Source organism: Halichoerus grypus, chromosome 13, assembly GCF_964656455.1.
Source record: "Halichoerus grypus chromosome 13, mHalGry1.hap1.1, whole genome shotgun sequence".
NCBI classification, from domain to species: Eukaryota; Metazoa; Chordata; class Mammalia; order Carnivora; family Phocidae; genus Halichoerus; species Halichoerus grypus.
The window spans coordinates 49,164,679-49,182,602 of NC_135724.1; the positions used below are offsets into that span (position 1 = coordinate 49,164,679).

The 17,924-nt window shown below is 35.1% G+C and overlaps 1 protein-coding gene across 7 annotated transcripts in view; it reads left to right on the forward strand.

Annotated features, from left to right (window-relative positions):
- Positions 1–15,378, forward strand: part of ROCK1 (Rho associated coiled-coil containing protein kinase 1) — a 150,266-nt gene extending 134,888 nt beyond the window's left edge. For 4 of the 7 annotated variants that reach the window (XM_078060545.1, XM_078060546.1, XM_078060548.1 and 1 more), the window contains 7 exons: positions 582–741; positions 7,618–7,688; positions 7,894–7,982; positions 11,167–11,245; positions 11,409–11,670; positions 12,361–12,568; positions 13,822–15,378. In XM_078060545.1, coding sequence (XP_077916671.1) covers positions 582–741; positions 7,618–7,688; positions 7,894–7,982; positions 11,167–11,245; positions 11,409–11,670; positions 12,361–12,568; positions 13,822–13,828 — 876 coding nt within the window. In that variant the 3' untranslated portion in view covers positions 13,829–15,378. Of the gene's footprint in view, positions 1–581; positions 742–7,120; positions 7,170–7,617; positions 7,689–7,893; positions 7,983–11,166; positions 11,246–11,408; positions 11,671–12,360; positions 12,569–13,821 lie in introns of those variants that run through there. The other 3 variants (XR_013443368.1, XR_013443369.1, XM_078060547.1) reach the window with 2 other exon arrangements.
- Positions 15,379–17,924: the final 2,546 nt, after the last annotated feature.

The following is a 17,924-nucleotide window of genomic DNA, read 5'->3' on the forward strand; positions in this document are numbered from 1 at the left end:
CAATCATTTGTGCTTTTACCATCCTGAGAAGCTTTCTGTACCTTTTAAACTATTTCATTTGGAGCCATAAAAGCATTTCCTATTGTTTTAACAGGTGTTTGGTGTTTGTTTTTTGATGCTTTATATTTATTTATTTATTTTGAGAGAGGGAGGCGGGCCCAGCAGAGGAAGAGGGAGAGAGAGAGAATCTTAAGCAGGCTCCATGCCCAGCACAGAGCCTGATGTGGGCTTGAACTCATGACCCTGAGATCATGACCTGAGCCGAAATCAAGAGTTGGATGCTTAACCAACTGAGCTACCCGGGTGCCCCAGCTGCTTTGTATTTAAAAAATAAAAACAAAATTGTTGTTTAAAGCAGGGAGAAAAGGAGTTTACCCAAGCAATGTATTAACTGAGGAAGAGAACTTGCATTTTTACAATTGTATCAAAATCTGTAGTTGTGAGCACTCATGAAGTTTACAGTAATTTTTTAGTAAGAGCAACTTTAGATTCTTTATCATTTATAGTTCCATTCTCAGTTTCTTAATGTTGGAAATTTGATATTGATTTTTTTGTATTATCTTGGTATTTTTCAAAAATAGCAATTGGTAGAAGAATGTACACATAGGAATGAACTTCAGATGCAATTGGCTAGCAAAGAGAGTGATATTGAGCAATTGCGTGCTAAACTTTTGGACCTTTCGGATTCTACAAGTGTTGCTAGTTTTCCTAGTGCTGATGAAACTGATGGTAACCTTCCAGGTAAGAATATTTCTATTCATTCAGGTTTGCTTAAATGTCATGGAAATTAATGTATGTTTCTTTCATTTAGCTTTCTACCCTTTGTCATTTTTTTCCATGGATCCTTAAGAAATTTGTTTCTGATAGCCAAAGTCTGATTATGTTTGCATTTTACAGAATAAAAGCAGTCAAAAGAAATCTTAGGCTATTAAAATAAATCTGAGAGGCTGTACCTGAATAGAAATCTGAAGAACTTTATGAATCTATAAACGCCTAACTCCATGGTGAAAGTCGAAGCTGCTGCTTACACCTTTCACTATTTAAAGAAAGTTACATGTTTTCATGAGTAGCAGCTCTTTAATGTTTATGTTTTTGTTTTTATGTTTTTTTTTGTGCAAGAACTAAGAACTATGCTTAATAATCAGAACCACAGCAGCCTAATTAGAGACCTTTCTAATTAGTAGTGATAAACTTTGGTCAGACTTTAAGTTTCAAATTTAGAGACATAGATAAAAAGGACTGAGAGATGCAGTGAGGGGGCAGAGTCGATTAAAGGCAAAAGTGAGTATGTAGGATTTCAGACTTTTTTTCTATGTCTTTTTTTTCCAGTAGAGAATAAATTAAAAAATAAATACCCATTCTTGGGTTTATTGTAGTATAAGTTATAGTACATTTATATCTTTTTAACAGAGGTAAGCAGTACACATATTATAAGTTCAGTTTGGGAATGAATAGCTTATAAATATTTATACACACACACACACATTTGGCATACTACATATCCTTCGTTCAAGGTTTTGGAAGTTTTGTTCACATGGTCATAAACTTGAAAGTCGATTTTTATTTGTGTATTTCCTGAATAATGTGTTAGATTTAACTCTTACTTGTATACCATATAATCCCTGCCCTCCTTCTTTTGTGTCTTTGCTAGCCCCAAATCAGATATCTGAGAAGAGCAGGAAGTAAAATTTCTTATTACAATGGTCAAGGAGTTCCTTCTGTTTTCCCATTATTGGTTCTCTGAAACCTCCTGCCTCTTGAGAATCTTGTAGGTGCATGTCCTTTATCAGAGGATCACTTTGGATTTAACAAAAACCTCTTGCTTCAGCTGTTGTTTGAAAATCTTTCAAAAGTTAGATTTAATCATCAGAGTATGACTTTTAGGGGTGTTTGGCTACATTCTTTAAATTGTTGAACTGGGGGCGCCTGGGTGGCTCAGTTGGTTAAGCGACTGCCTTCGGCTCAGGTCATGATCCCAGAGTCCTGGGATCGAGTCCCACATCGGGCTCCCGGCTCAGCGGGAAGCCTGCTTCTCCCTCTGACCCTATCCCCTCTCATGCTGTTTCTCTCTCTCTCTCTCTCTCTCTCTCTCTCAAATAAATAAATAAAAATAATAAAAAAAAAATAAAATAAAATAAAAAAAAAAAAAAAATAAAAAATAAATTGTTGAACTGAAATTGTAGCTTAGAGCCCCTCTTTGTTAACCCCAAGCTATTTCTTTCTTTCTTTTTTTATTTTATTATGTTAGTCACCATACCATGGTGACATAACACCATGATGTTAGTCATCATTAGTTTTTGATGTAATGATCCATGATTCATTGTTTTCGTATAACACCCAGTGCTCCATGCAGTACGTGCCCTCCTTAATACCCATCACCAGGCTAACCCATCCCCCTACCCCCCTCCCCTCTAAAACCCTCAGTTTGTTTCTCAGAATCCATAGTTTCTCATGGTTCATCTCTCCCTCCGAATTCCCCCCTTCATTTTTCCCTTCCTTCTCCTCATGTCCTCCATGCTATTCCTTATGTTCCACAAATAAGTGAAACCATATGATAATTGACTTTCTCTGCTTGACTTATTTCACTTAGCATAATGTCCTCCAGTCCCATCCATGTTGGTGTAAAAGTTGGGTATTCATCCTTTCTGATGGCTGAGTAATATTCCATTGTATATATGGACCACATCTTCTTTATCCATTCATCTGTTGAAGGGCATCTCGGCTCTTTCCACAGTTTGGCTATTGTGGACATTGCTGCTATGAACATTTAACCCCAAGCTATTTCTTGAGTTATTTAGTAAAGGAATTCTTACTCTAAAATAATACTGGCGGCCATTCTTCATTGCTATAAAAGGAGACCAGTCAGGTATCCCTTTCTCTTATTACTGTGCTCTTAGTCTTAAAACTTCACATACAAAGATCTCTGTAGTGCTAACTTTCATACTGTATGTAGAAAGTACTGGATAATCTTTATCAGTGTTTTTTTTTAACCCCTTTTTGCGTCAGATGTTTTGCTAGTAAATTGAAAATCTGTACTAAATCTACCATTTACTAGATACTTAAAAATGGGCATTGGCAGATAAAGTTAAGGTTTTGCAGTCATATCTAGGAAGAACTGTTAAAGAATTCTGATAGTCGCTCTTAATTTAAGAGAGTTACATATGATTCAAGTATCTAAAGTTTTTGAAGATAATGACTAATGATTAATTTTACTTAGTTTAGAAAATTAAAATACAGGCTGAAAAGGGAGAACTTTGAATGGAATACATTTATTCAACAGTTAAAGGCCTTTTGAAATATGGATCATAATTTTAGCCCAGTGAGATTTTTTTTTTTTAAGATTTATTTATTTATTTTAGAGAGAGCATGAGTGCACATGCAGGTAGAGAGCAAGGGGAAGGGCAGAGAGAGAGGGAGACCAAGGTGGGGCTCAGTCCCAGGACCCTAAGATCATGACCTGAGCTGAAACCAAGAGTTGGATACTTAACCAGCTAAGCCACCCAGGCGTTCTGAGATTTTTTTTTTTTTTCCCTCAAGAAGTTGGGTGGATCGGGGCATGTGGGTGGCTCAGTTGGTTAAGCATCTGCCTTTGGCTTAGGTCATGATCCCAGAGTCCTGGGATCTAGCCCCATGTCAGGCTCTCTGCTCAGCAGAGAGCCTGCTTCTTCCTCTCCTTCAGCCTGCTGCTCCCCCTGCTTGTGCTCTCTCTCTGTCTGTAATGACTTAGTTATAGATTTCATCATTCAATATAAAGATTCTCATTTAATTATCATGTATATCTAGAGCTAAGCCTCCATAACCTTCTTAATGGGCATCTTGTCCTTAACTAGATGAAATCTCTTAATTTGGGGTGCCTGGGTGGCTCAGTCCGTTAAGCGGCTGCCTTCGGCTCAGGTCATGATCCTGGGGTCTTGGGATCGAGCCCCGCATCTGGCTCCCTGCTCGGTGGAGAGCCTGTTTCTCCCTTTCCATCTGCCTGCCACTCTGCCTACTTGTGCTCTCTCCCTCTGTCAAATAAATAAATAAAAATCTTCAAAAAAAAAAAAAAGAAATCTCTTAAGTTTCCCAATTCTAAAAAACTTAGAAAAAAATTATCTGTTGCACAATCCTTTGAAGTTCTTAAAATCACTTTTATTCTCCTAATTCTTTTATGTCTTCATCCTCCTTTTGGTTCTGTAGCAGGTTGTATCTCAGCACACTATAAATATAAAGGTTACATTTGGGTTAAGATTAGCCTATTGCCTCGATGACAAAAAAACTAACGTGATAGCTGCCTCTCCTCCCTTGTTCTTTCTCTTTACTTCTTTTGGAACCATTGACCTAATAATCTGAAAAGAATATAAAAGCACAGGGTGTTATATACAAACAATGAATCATGGAACACTACGTCAAAAACTAATGATGTACTGTATGGTGACTAACATAACATAATTTAAAAAAAAAATGTAAAAGTAGATGAAGCACTAGGAAAAACACTTGATATCAACACTCTATTAATATTCACTATCTCTTATGGATTATCTGCATCATTCTCTTTGCATCTAGCTTTATCTCAGTCTATGTAATTTAAACCTGTAAATAGTGGATTTCTTTGTGTGTTTCCAAGTTTTTGAGTATATGAGAGCTTCTGACTTGCCCAGATCTAATCAGTGGTTTGGAGATAATGCATCTGAATTCTTGAGCATTAATTAATTTCATTTTTTATATCACTTCTGAATATAATTAAAATATTTTAGGATGATTCCTTAGTTCTGTTTCTTAAGCAGTATGTGTTTATCCAAGGAAACTTTGGTAGCCTTCAGCAGTTAGCTTTGATGTTTAAACTGGCTATATTGGATATTGATTTATATATAGTTAGCCTCTTTGTCTCTTATTTGGGTAAAGGAATCAAGTGTTGATATTGCAATAATACATATCTAAATTTTTTTGCTAAGTTAAAATTGCTCTACAAACACATAAAACCAGGAGCCAAGTTGCTTTGTACTTTGTACTTTCGTAGCATATTATTGATGATAATCTGGAGTTAGAAGTCCTCAACATTTATCAGGAGAAGCTGATTCCTGTGTTTGTGATGTAGAAGATAGAATTTAAAACATTATACTTTCAGATTGCCACATAGGTCACAAGTGTCATGGTTTTAAAGGAGGTTTATATATATATTAAAAAAACAGTATGTTTTCTTGTATCTAAGACAGGAGTAAGTAAAGGAAATAGAGGAGAAGCTAGTATGTATTTTTTAATTTATCCCTAAGCTTAGTTCATCTGTTTCTCTGAAGGGAGTTTACCAGGAAAAACTAAAATTCTCTCCTATAACACTAGTGTTTTAAATTGGCGAAAACCTTCACATATCCTGAGCACCTTTTTTCAAGTTCCAAATTTCTTCATTTAATTTAAATGAGAGCAAATACAAAATTGGGCTTATTTGGATTCATAAAATGCCTTTAACATGCAAAATTTTTGTAGGAACACTGAAATGACAAAGTCATAACCTACAACAATCCATTGAAAATATATTAAAGAAAACACTGGCAGGTTAATCCAAACCTAGAGCCATAAAGCATAAATAATTTTGGCATTATCATAGAGAAATAACTGGGGGATTGGGGGTATTTTGGCATACACAATTTTATATAAATGTCAAGATTTCAGTAGCTTTCACATCTTTTTTGTGAGGAGTTACTTGTATTAAATAGACTTAGGAGGAGTAAGAGCTGCAATTTGGGGCACACTGAAGGGAAATTTTCCTAGCAATAACTTGTTGCTTTTGTAAGATAGAATATTTGTGAGTGATTAACAACCTCCTGCATGTTATTTATTATGAAACTGCCCTTTGGTTTTTAAATTATAACCATTATTTACAGAGGATGACTGGCTAATTCAGAAAAAAAAAAAATTGCAAAATAATCAACAAATATTTGTCAAGTACCTACCTACTCTTGTGTGTCAGATGTCTTGGGGTATATAAAAATAGTGTTATGATATGGTCCCTGATCTTACAGAACTTACCAAGGAACTACCTAAGGAGACAAAATAATTATTGCTAAACTAAATAACAGCAACCAAGAAAAAAATTGGGAGAAGAGAAGGATCGTTTTGAGCTCAGGTTTCTCATTATTTTCTCCACCTTAACAACTACAATTTAGATGAGGGGGAATACCAAAAGCAAAGGACATTTGGTGCATGGAAGAAGTTGGAACAAAAAGAATATTACTTCTGATTCAATTAACTGCAAAGCTTTTTAGTTAAAGGACAGAGTAGCATTGTGTTCTAGGAACACAAGCTCAGAAATTAGCCTGCCAGGGTAAACTCTACAGTTTTGACAGTTACTGATAGAGTATACCCTTGAGCAAGTCCGTTTACTTTCTAAGCCTTAGTGTCTTCATTTGTAAATGGAGAATGATAGTAGAAGCTATCCTATCCTGTATTCATAGGAATATATCGTATATTCATGGGATAATAGGTAGATTAAATGTGAGATGTTGCTTGGAAAGCACACTCAAGCCATAAATGTTCAGTGAATGTTATCTATTGTTGTTAAAATTACTCTAAGACTTAGATGTTTTACAGCAGTTTAAGTTATGTGGAGAAGGGCATTATATATTCCCATTAGGGTCATGATTTGAGCATTATACTTGAAAACTGGCTACTTTTCTATTTTTTGTGTCTTAAATAAAATAAGATAGATATAGAAAACAATTAAATGCTCTTATTTCTAACCTGATATAAAATAATCATTTCTAACAGAATACTTTTTCTCCAGATATTTCTAATAAACATTAATTATATTTAAACAGTAATACTTATTTTTAAATGCCATGTTTGAATTTGTCAAGGAATTTCTGATATGCACAAACTGGTTAAAATATTAGCAGCTGACCAACTGAATTCTATGTTCTTTTGCTGTTTATCAAAGTCTGGTATAACATACTTAAAAGACTTTATTTACATCTCTTTAGTTTGGTAAGATTGCATTTGGACTTAACTCTATAATTAAGTACCCCCCCAAAAACAGATTTGGACAGTTTTATTGAAATTATTATAGGTGTTCTACCAAAAAGTTTATCAGAATATTGTGCTGAGAAAACAAATAAAATGCTTGTCTCTTATTCTTTATATCTAGTTGATTCTGCCTGCATTCCTTATTTATTTATCTTCTATTCTTATCTTCTGTGAGTAATAGGACACTTCTCTGTACTTTTGCTTGCTCTTTCTTGTGTAAATCATCGCTCTGATTTGTTCCATTTGCTGCATTTTTTTTTTTTTGCTAAGTATTTTTATGAATGTTAAATGATATTTAAAGTCTTCTGTATCATATCCCATTTAAGCTGCAATCCATTCCAGTCTTGCCTGGCTCTTAAGGGTATTGTTTTACTTCATACTTTTATAATTGAGTACTAAATGTTAATTTTATGGGAAAAGTGGCTTGGGATTTTTTTCTGCAATATTTGTATGGCCATTAAAGTTGATTTGTGTGATTGAAGCATGGAAGAGCAAATTGTAGCACTTATTCATTTAGCTGTGTTCAAATGCCTGTTGCTGCATGCTGTCAGACAACTTGTAATACTTTTCCTCTTGTTACAACTTAAGACTGAAGACTACATATTCTTTTTCTCCTAGAGTCAAGAATTGAAGGTTGGCTTTCAATACCAAATAGAGGAAATATCAAACGATATGGTTGGAAGAAACAGGTATTATATGCCTCATTTTTTCTAATTGATATTCTGTTATATATTTTACTTTTAAAACATAGAACTTGTATTAACTGCTCTATTATTAGCATTGATCTGAGATTAATACATTACACTTTAGACATAAATGTCAAGTATTGTGCTTATCATTTTAAACCAAGTTAATATTGCTCGTATATATCTTCCCCTTTTTTTCTCATTTCAGTATGTTGTGGTAAGCAGCAAAAAAATTTTGTTCTATAATGATGAACAAGATAAGGAACAATCCAATCCATCCATGGTATTGGACATAGAGTAAGTTGCCTTTGGTTGAATTTTAAATCAGTTAAATGTTAACTTATGATAATTATTTTTAGACTTATAATTTAGGGGTTTTTTTTAAAGATTTTATTTATTTATTTGAGAGAGAGAGCGCACCAGCAGGGGGAGGGGCAGAGGGAAAAGCAGACTACCCGCCAAGCACATGGGGCTCCATCCCAGGACCCTAAGATTATGACCTGAGCTGAAGGCAGATGCTTATCTGACTGAGCCAACCAGGCGCCCCTAGACACTTAGTTTATATTTTGTTATTTAAAAGATGTTACCTACTTTTCTTAACAAACTTTAAAACCTTATATTAAATCTTTAGCAAAAGGTGAGAGGGAAAATTATGCATAGCTGATTCATGTATTCTAAAGGCAAATTTTTTATTTCAAGTGTTTATTGGTTTTAGGTTCTGAGAACATCTCCAAAAGTACTGTATATAATTATGCAGTCATTGTTATGGAAATGTAAATATATCTTTTATTTTTAATAGAGGCCTTTAATAAGCTTCGGGTTTTTCCTTTGTATTCATTCTAAAACCATTTCTTAAGCACTGCTGACTGTATCATCGTGGGTGCTATAGATCGTACAGAGATGAGTGAGCTGGTTCCATTTTTAAGGAGCTTACAGACTAGTAGTAGAAAAGGTAAAACATGCAACAAAATATAAATCCAAAGTGAAATGTGTTGGGTGCTATTCATGAAAAATATAAACTTACAATGAAGTACTGCCATTCCTTTGGAATTAAATATTTGTGAAATCCGTTATAGCTAGAATATAAAAAGAATTAAGCAACTACCAAAGAGTACTGAAATTTTATTTCCCAATTTTTGTCTTTTTTTCAAGTATAATTAACGTGCCCCTCCTCTGCCCATTTTTAATTGGATTATTTTGGGGGGGTTGATGTTGAATTGTATAAGTTCTTTATATATTTTTTGTACTAACCCCTTAATCGCATATATCATTTGCCAATATCTTCTCCCATTCAGTAGGTTGTCTTTTTATTTTGTTGGTGATGGTTTTTTGTTTTTTTTTTGCTTTGTAAAAAGCTTTTTTTGTAGTCTACTCCCAATAGTTTAATTTTGCTTTACTTTCTCTTGCCAAAGGAGACCTATCTAGAGAAATGTTTCCATGGCTTATGTCAAAGAGATTACTACCTATGTTTTCTTTTATGAGTTTTATGGTTTCAGGTCTCATATTTAGGTCTTTCATTCATTTTGAGTTTACTTTTGTGTATGGTGAAAGAAAGTGGTCCAGTTTCAGTCTTTTGCATGTAGCTGTCCAGTTTTCCCAGCACCATTTGTTGAAGAGACATTTTCCTGTTTTGTTTTTTGCCTTTGTCATAGATTAATTGATCATAAAAGCTCTGTATGCTCTATATGCTCTTCTGTTGATCTGTGTGTCTGTTTTTGTGCCAGTACCATACTGTTTTGATTTCCTAATTTTTAAAGAAGTATTAGTTGTGAAAGTTTAAATGATCAACTTAAGTGGAATGATACATAAGCACTAATATTAAAGACATCATCTTTCAACTTTCAAAAGTTCAGTACTTTCAGATTGATGAAAGTTGGTTGTTTTACCTTTTTATTGAGGCATAATTTTTTTTTTAAGATTTTATTTATTTATTTGACAGAGAGAGACACAGCAAGAGAGGGAACACAAGGAGGGGGAATGGGAGAGGGAGAAGCCGAGCAGGGAGCCTGACGAAGGGCTCGATCCCACCCAGGACCCTGGGATCATGACCTGAGCCGAAGGCAGACGTTTAACGACTGAGCCACCCAGGCGCCCCGAGGCATAATTTTTATGTAATAAAATGCACACATCTTAAGATTGTGTTCACTGACTTTTGACAGTTATAAACACCCATGTCATTATTACCCGTGACAAGATAATATTTTCATCACCCTAGAAAGCCCACTTATACTTCTCAAGGGAAAAAAAAAAAAATCATCTGAATTTTATTACTGAGTTTTGCCTATTCTAGAACGTCATATAAATTTATATGTGCCTATTCATTTTCTTTATGGTGTCTTTTAATGGAAGCCAGTTTATCAATTTTTTAAAAGAATTATAGCCTTTTGTAGTCTAAGAAATTTTGCCTTCTCAAAGGTTGTGAAGGTATTCTGTGTTTTCTTTTAGGAGCTTTACTGTTCTAGGCTTTACATTTAAGTTATGATTAATCTCAAAATTTACTGTTGTGTTTGGTAAGGGGTTGCAGTTGAGGTTAGTTTTGAATGTGTAGGTGTGTGTTTTTCCATGTAGATACCTGGTTGTTCCAGTACTATTCAGTTTTATATATTGATCTTGAATCCTCTAATCTTGCTGTTTACTTACTAGTTTTATTGGTTTTTTGGTGGATTCCATAGGACTTTTCTACAAATATAATCATGTACTTCTTTCCAGTCTATATGCCTTTATCACATGTATGGATTCATATGATCACCACCAGTTACAGAACAGTTCCATCACAGGGACCCGTCTTGCTACCCTTTTGTAGCCATAACAAGTGCCCTTTCTCCATCCTTCTCTAATACCTGGCTACCTGTTCTCTGTTCTCCATCTCTGTAATTTTGTCATTTCAAGGATGTTAGAATGGAATCAAATAGTATGTAACCTTTGAGATTGGCTCTTTTCACTCAATATAATTCTCTTGAGATTCATCCAAGTTGTTTATTTCTCTTTATTGTTGAGTAGTATCCCATGGTATGAATGTACCACAGTTTAACCATTCATTTGGGTTGTTTTCAGTATTTGGCTATTATAAATCAAGCTGCTGTGAATATTCATGTACAAGTTTTTGTAAAAATATAAATTTTCATTTCTCTGGAATAAAGGCCCAGGAGTGCAGTTGCTGGGTCATATGTTTGTTTAGTTTTGTAAGAAACTGCCATCCTGTTTTTCATAGTGGCTCTGCAGCTTTTACATTTCTGCCACAATTGTGTGAGTGATGTAGTTCTCTGCATCTTCATCAGCATTACTATTTTTAGTTTTTAAATTTTATAGGTGTATAGTGATACTGTGATTTTAATTTGCATTTCTCTAATAACTAATGATGTTGAACATCTTGTCATGTTCTTATTTGCTATCTGTATGTCTTCTTTAGTGAAATGTCTGTTTGTCTTTTACTGTAGATGAGTTTTTATAATAGCTTATATCATACTTATTTTCGTTTTAGTAAATTGTTTCACGTTCGACCTGTAACCCAAGGAGATGTTTACAGAGCTGAAACTGAAGAAATTCCTAAAATATTCCAGGTAAAAACCATAAATTCTAATTTTAGAAGATCTTTTCCTTAAGTACTAACTAAGTGCATTTTTTGAAGTAAATGCAAACACACCAGTGCTTTTTATACATTTGGAACTTTTATGTACAAATTAAGACTTTTTAAAATCTTCCTTTTACCATTCCTGAATGTAGATACTATATGCAAATGAAGGTGAATGTAGAAAAGATGTAGAGATGGAACCAGTACAACAAGCGGAAAAGACTAATTTTCAAAACCACAAAGGCCATGAGTTCATTCCTACACTCTACCACTTTCCTGCCAATTGTGAGGCATGTGCCAAACCTCTCTGGCATGTTTTTAAGCCGCCACCTGCCCTGGAATGTCGAAGATGCCACGTGAAGTGCCACAGAGATCACCTGGATAAGAAAGAGGACTTAATTTCTCCATGTAAAGGTAAGGCATAAAAATTATTCCTACAATTTATAAAAAATTCGAAAATGAAGTCCCATTTAAATAACTTCTTTAATTTCTTCAAGTGTAGCATTTTCTACACCAATTTGAAAAGAGATTGTACAAAGTAATATTTGGACATGGTGGAGCGACAGTGTCGTAGCTGACATTTCACAGTTACAGATTTAGCTTTGAACATAATGTGTTTAAAGAGAATTACCCCCTTAGAAAAAACGTACCTCTAAGAGATTACTCTCAATTAGAAGGGCTGTAGATGAGTTCCACTGTACTATTCCTCCGTGAGTTGTTAGTTTGTGCTTGTTTTCTTTTTGTCTGGTTTTCACTGTCTAGACCAACATGATGGATCAGAGACAAAATGTCCTCTAGGTTAGCAGAGGTAACCTGACGGAAAGAATACAGGCAATAACTATTTTAAGATAAGAAACTTATGTTCTAAGAATACATTGATTTGTTTCACTTCTGCATTTTTTTGTATTTCTGGTTTTTATTTTTCTTAATAGTTTGTGACTGTTTTCTTTTTAAATGTTCAGCCTTAATTAAGGAGAAAGAGATATTGTCCAAGCTTAATTAAGCATAGTAAATTTTTTAAAATTTTAGGAACTTATGAAATTATGCTTCAATAGAGCCGTTTTAGGTATTGTATGACTTTAATTGTGTCTTTTTTTAACATAGTAAGTTATGATGTAACATCAGCAAGAGATATGCTGCTGTTAGCATGTTCTCAGGATGAACAAAAAAAATGGGTAACACATTTGGTAAAGAAGATCCCTAAGAATCCACCATCTGGTTTTGTTCGTGCATCCCCTCGAACGCTTTCTACAAGATCTACTGCAAATCAGTCTTTCCGAAAAGTGGTCAAAAATACATCTGGAAAAACTAGGTAAGGATTGCAGTGTTAACCTCTTTGACAGTGTGAAAGTGATTGGTTAATATCTATTAAAATCTAAAATCTAATTGTTCTTTTCCCTATAGAAGGCATCATTTGTAGCTAAGTATTTAGAATATATGACTTTACAAATTAGTTTGATTCCTGTTTGAAGTTAATAATATTTATAAATGTCATATTTAGTTCCAGGTCCATGTCAAATTTTACTATCATTGGTTGGTATACATGACACATACTTAGCCCTTAATGTTTTAAATAACTTGTGGTTTGCCACCCTTTTTAAATGTAAATAGATTCATATAAAACTTTGCTCTTCTTTAAATTTAACTATGTTGGCATAGATGTTTTTTTAATCAAAATTATTTGGTATCAGTGATGATGGTGTTGCAAATAAACTTCCCAATTAAGTATCCCCCTCTTTTTTTAACTGGTTTTGATAGAATTTTTTCACAAAAATATTTATATTCTATAATAAACAATTACAGGACATAATTAAACCCTTTCCTGAAGAGAGGTTATGATAGATGTCTCATTAAGTTCTCATTTTATACGTGAATAAATGAGTCCCAGAGGAATTAAGCCACTTGGATGCTATCACACATCAAGTTAGTGGCATAGTCGGGTTGAAACCTATTTTTATCCAATTCTAAAGCCTAAGTTTTTTCTCCTGTACCAAATACCAACTTTCCTAGAGTTTAATCCCTCTGTTAAGAGGAACGTTTTGATCTAGAAGCTGAGACCTAACGTTGATTTGCCTCTCTGTTAATGTCACTCGAGTCTTCACGCAGACTTAAAACCATTTTTAATTCATCCCGTTTCTTTACTCCCTATTATCAATAACCAAGTCTAATTCTTGAAATGATTAAAAGGCATTACACCTTCCGTATTCTTCAGCTGCCATACTATTCCAGTGTATTATCACCTCACTCCTGACTTACTTCTGTAAAATCCTATTATCACCTCCTATTATCACTATCTCCTGTATAGGATAAAGCTGTATCCAAAATTATTTAAAATTGAATTATAGCTTTGTAAAAAAAAAAGAACACCATGTGTTTGGAATAGAAGTAAGAAGAAAATAATGCTAAGTATATTTTTCCTTTTCCTGTTTTCTGAATTTTGTGTATTTGTTAATCACATATAAAAATAATGTATATTTACCTTTCCCTGCAATTTTGTTTCTTGTATTTTTAAACTATTTCTTTAATTACAGTTTTTTTCTTTCTCTGCCCCCCTTCCCTCCTCAGCAGTTAACCATGTGACCTAACACCTTGTGGAATCATGTGGAATGCTACCTGATAAACCAGGCTTCTTTAACCATGCAGAGCAGACAGGCTGTTCCTTTGACACAAATATCACAGGCTTCCGGGTTAAGATTGCTGTTATTCTGTCCTTGCTTTGGCACAAAAGCACACTGAGGGTTTTTTTTGGTTTGTTTTTTTTTTGTTTTTAATTGCGGGTTTGCCTACAGGTAGATTAGATTAATTATTACTATGTAATGCAAGTACAATTGGGGGAAAGCTTAGGTAGATATATTTTTTAAAAAGGTGATGCCTTTTTGAATTTCTAAGAAAACGCCTGTCAATCATGATAGAACACAGTTTTCCTCATATGCGTGAGAGGAAGGGACTTTCACTTTCAAGTGGAATGGCCATCACTATGAAGATCAGCTCATGGAAGGAGTAAAGAAAATATCTCAAAATGAGACAACTGAAATTCTTTTAAATGACTTCAGTCTTTGTGCTCTTGCAAGACTATACAAAACTATTTTAAGAAAGCAGTGACATCACTTGACTTCAGTGCGCTCACTGTAGAATTTAAAAGCCTCACTTTTGATTGCCCGTGGCGGACTTAATGGAGAATAAATATTTTACATTATGCTTTACAAAATACTGTATGTGTTTCAGCACGTTTATAGATTGGGGAATGGGAGAAGGCAAAAAAAAAAAAAATTTACATTTAATCTATGCATTTTTGCCAAGCCATATTGAGTTATTTTACTACTAGAGACGTTAGGAACTAATTGTACAAAAGAACCAAGTTTTAAAAGCATTTTGTGGGGTACATCATTTCTGTAATTGTATAATGTATTTCTTTGTGGTTTTAAGTGATAAAGACATTAAGTTAACAAACATATAAGAAATGTATGCACTGTTTGAAATGTAAATTATTCTTAGAACACTTTCAATGGGAGTTTCATTGCCCTTTTAGTGCCTTAATTTGAAAGAATTATTTTACTGCCATGACTAAATATAGAAATTTCAAAAGAACATATTTTCAAAAAATTATGTGTCAGTGGGTTTTTCATTGATAATTGGTTTAATTTAAAATATTTAGAGTTTTGTTGGACTTTCACAAATTGAGTACAATCTTTGCATTAAACTACCTGCTACAATAATGAATGACTTTATAAAATTCTGCAAAATATGTAGGTTACATCAATATAAAAGAAAATTATGGCAGTACATCTGTGATGTTTTCCAGTTAACATAGGAATTACCAGATAAATACTGTTAAACTCTTGTCCAATAACAAGAGTTGATTCATATGGGCAGTATGATTTATTGTTTATTTTTTTAACCAAATACCTCCTCAGTAATTTATAATGGCTTTGCAGTAATGTGTATCGAATAAGAAGCACTGGAAAACTGATTCGTCTCTAGGATGATATGCATGTTTCAAGTGGTATTGAAAGCCGCACTGATGGATATGTAATAATAAACATATCTGTTATTAATATGCTAATGACTCTGTGCTCATTTAATGAGAAATAAAAGTAATTTATGGATGGATACCTTTAACAATGACTGGTGTTTTCTCGTGGCTGAAATGAATAGAAACCATGTTATAAATTAGTCCCTGACTGTACACAAATGTTTGTTAAATTCCATGATTAGATTAAAGTGAATTTTTAAAAGAAAATCTGGTTTGGGCTCTAAAACTAGTGGCTACAGTTCAAAAGTTGACTAAGGTCTGTTGGGAAACAGTTCTCCGCGGGTCTCTTGCATTTCTCCATGTCTTATGAGCAGTGGCTCTGACAGCCTTAGTTCTGGACTATCTGTACCAAAGAGATTTGTATAGTCAACAGTCATGTCTCCCTCAAGAGAAAGACAGGTTGTTTACAGTCCGGTATAATAAAAGGTAATATCTCCCTCTAGAGCAAAAGTTGGCAGATTTGCTTGTGCTCCTTATAAAAGATTCAGATACCCTAAACTCCAGGTTCCTCAGCTGTAATGCAAGCCACTGCGTGCTCAGCACCTGCCCTGGGCCACTCTGCATCTGCATCTCCTTGGGGGCCCAGGAGAACTGACAGGAGTGTGAAGCTCATGCTGGTTCTGTACAAGGTCCAATGAAGTGCAGAGAACAGTTAATTCTAATTAGTTTAAGAAGGAGAGGACTTTAAAAAAAAATTTAACCTGAGCATGAAACTCTTGAGAACTAACAGAGATTTGAGGAATGACTCTAAATGCCGCATTGTAGAACCAGGTCAGCCAAGAAAGCTGCTTCTCTTCTAAGTTCAGAAAACCACTTTAGGGGTGCCTGGGTGGCTCAGTCGGTTAAGCATCTGCCTTCGGCCCAGGTCATGATCCCAGGGCCCTGGGATCGAGCCCCACATTGGTTGGGCTCCCTGCTCAGCAGGAAGCCTGCTTCTCCCTCTGCCTGCCGCTCCCCCTGCTTGTGCGCTCTCACTCTCTCTCTCTGTCAAATAAATAAGATCTTTAGAAAAGAAAGGGGCACCTGGGTGGCTCAGTCATTAAACGTCTGCCTTCAGCTCAGGTCATGATCCCGGGGTCCTGGGATCGAGCCCCGCATCGGGCTCCCTGCTCGGCGGGAAGCCTGCTTCTCCCTCTCCCACTCCCCCTGCTTGTGTTCCCTCTCTCGCTGTGTCTCTCTGTCAAATAAATAAAATCTTTAAAAAAAAATAGAAAAGAAAACCACTCAATCCCAAAGTATACCAATATGGCGAGGACCAGGAGAGTGCCATGATCAGGAAGGCACACTACTGCTGGTTCTCTACAGTATTTTGCTATGTCTGCTACAATCCACACCAAGTTAGATGCTTTCTACCATTCCTCTTGCCACTTAACGTGTCTGGACACTGGCATCTCTGTCAACGCTGCCCCAGAAAAATCATTTTCGTCATCTGACTAATGTCTTCTGTGGGTACATCTGCTTGTCCAAAACTAAATCACATCCAGAACTCTAGCTGCAAGAAAATCTGGGAAATATACTTTCACTTTTCTGTCCCCTTTACTACAGGAAGACACACTAAGAGGTTCAGCATCAAGCGTGCCCATTCATCACACCTACAAGCTTGAGCTGAGACCAGGGACTCTGGGCTAGAAAGAAAACAGCCACTGTCCTTATTCACAGGCTTAAAACTGTGGGTCACTTTGTCATTATTTGAAGTTTCAGCTTAAAATAACCTGTCTAGGGACGCCTGGGTGGCTCAGTCGGTTAAGCGTCTGCCTTCGGCTCAGGTCATGATCCCAGGGTCCTGGGAACAAGTCCCGCATCGAGCTCCCTGCTCCGCGGGGAGCCTGCTTCTCCCTCTGCCTCTGCCTCTCTGTCTCTCATGAATAAATAAATAAAATCTTAAAAAAAAGTAATAACCTGTCTAACTTCATTTAAAATTAAAAAAAAAATCTAAACATGGCAATCAAACTCTGATAAAATATGTTCTCATTTTCATAATCATTAGATATTCTATAATAACCCGGGTGCCTGGGTGGCTCAGTCGGTTAAGCGCCTGCCTTCAGCTCAGGTCGTGATCCCAGGGCCCTGGGATTGAGCCCCGCATCGGGCTCCCTGCTCCTCAGGGAGCCTGCTTCTCCTCCCTCTGGTCCTCCACCCCCACTCGTGCTCTCTCTCTCTCTGACAAAATCTTTAAAAAAAAAAGCCCATTTATTTTACTCATTATACTCATATAATATTGGTATTTTTAAATCTGCAAAAGAATACAAAATGTATTTTTATATCTACCATCCAGAAGCAGCAAATGTTATATTTATATTTGCTTCAAATTGCTCGTAAAAAATTTAATCAAAGATCTCTTTGTTCCTCCTCCCCATTCCTATTCTCTTACCTTCCTCACAAAACAGTAACGACCATTAATTTGATGCGTATTCTTCTCATTCATATTCCAGCCCTTTACTGAATATGCATATATCCACATATACATATAAAGTTGTATGTGGCTTTTACATTTATATAAATGGCTTTATATTTTTCATGTGCAATATTCTGTAACTTGTTTATTTTATTCATCATTGCTATTTATGGTGTCTGTAAGTATTTACTTCATTATAAGAAATAATAGCATTAGAACTTTCTATAATAAGTTGTCTCC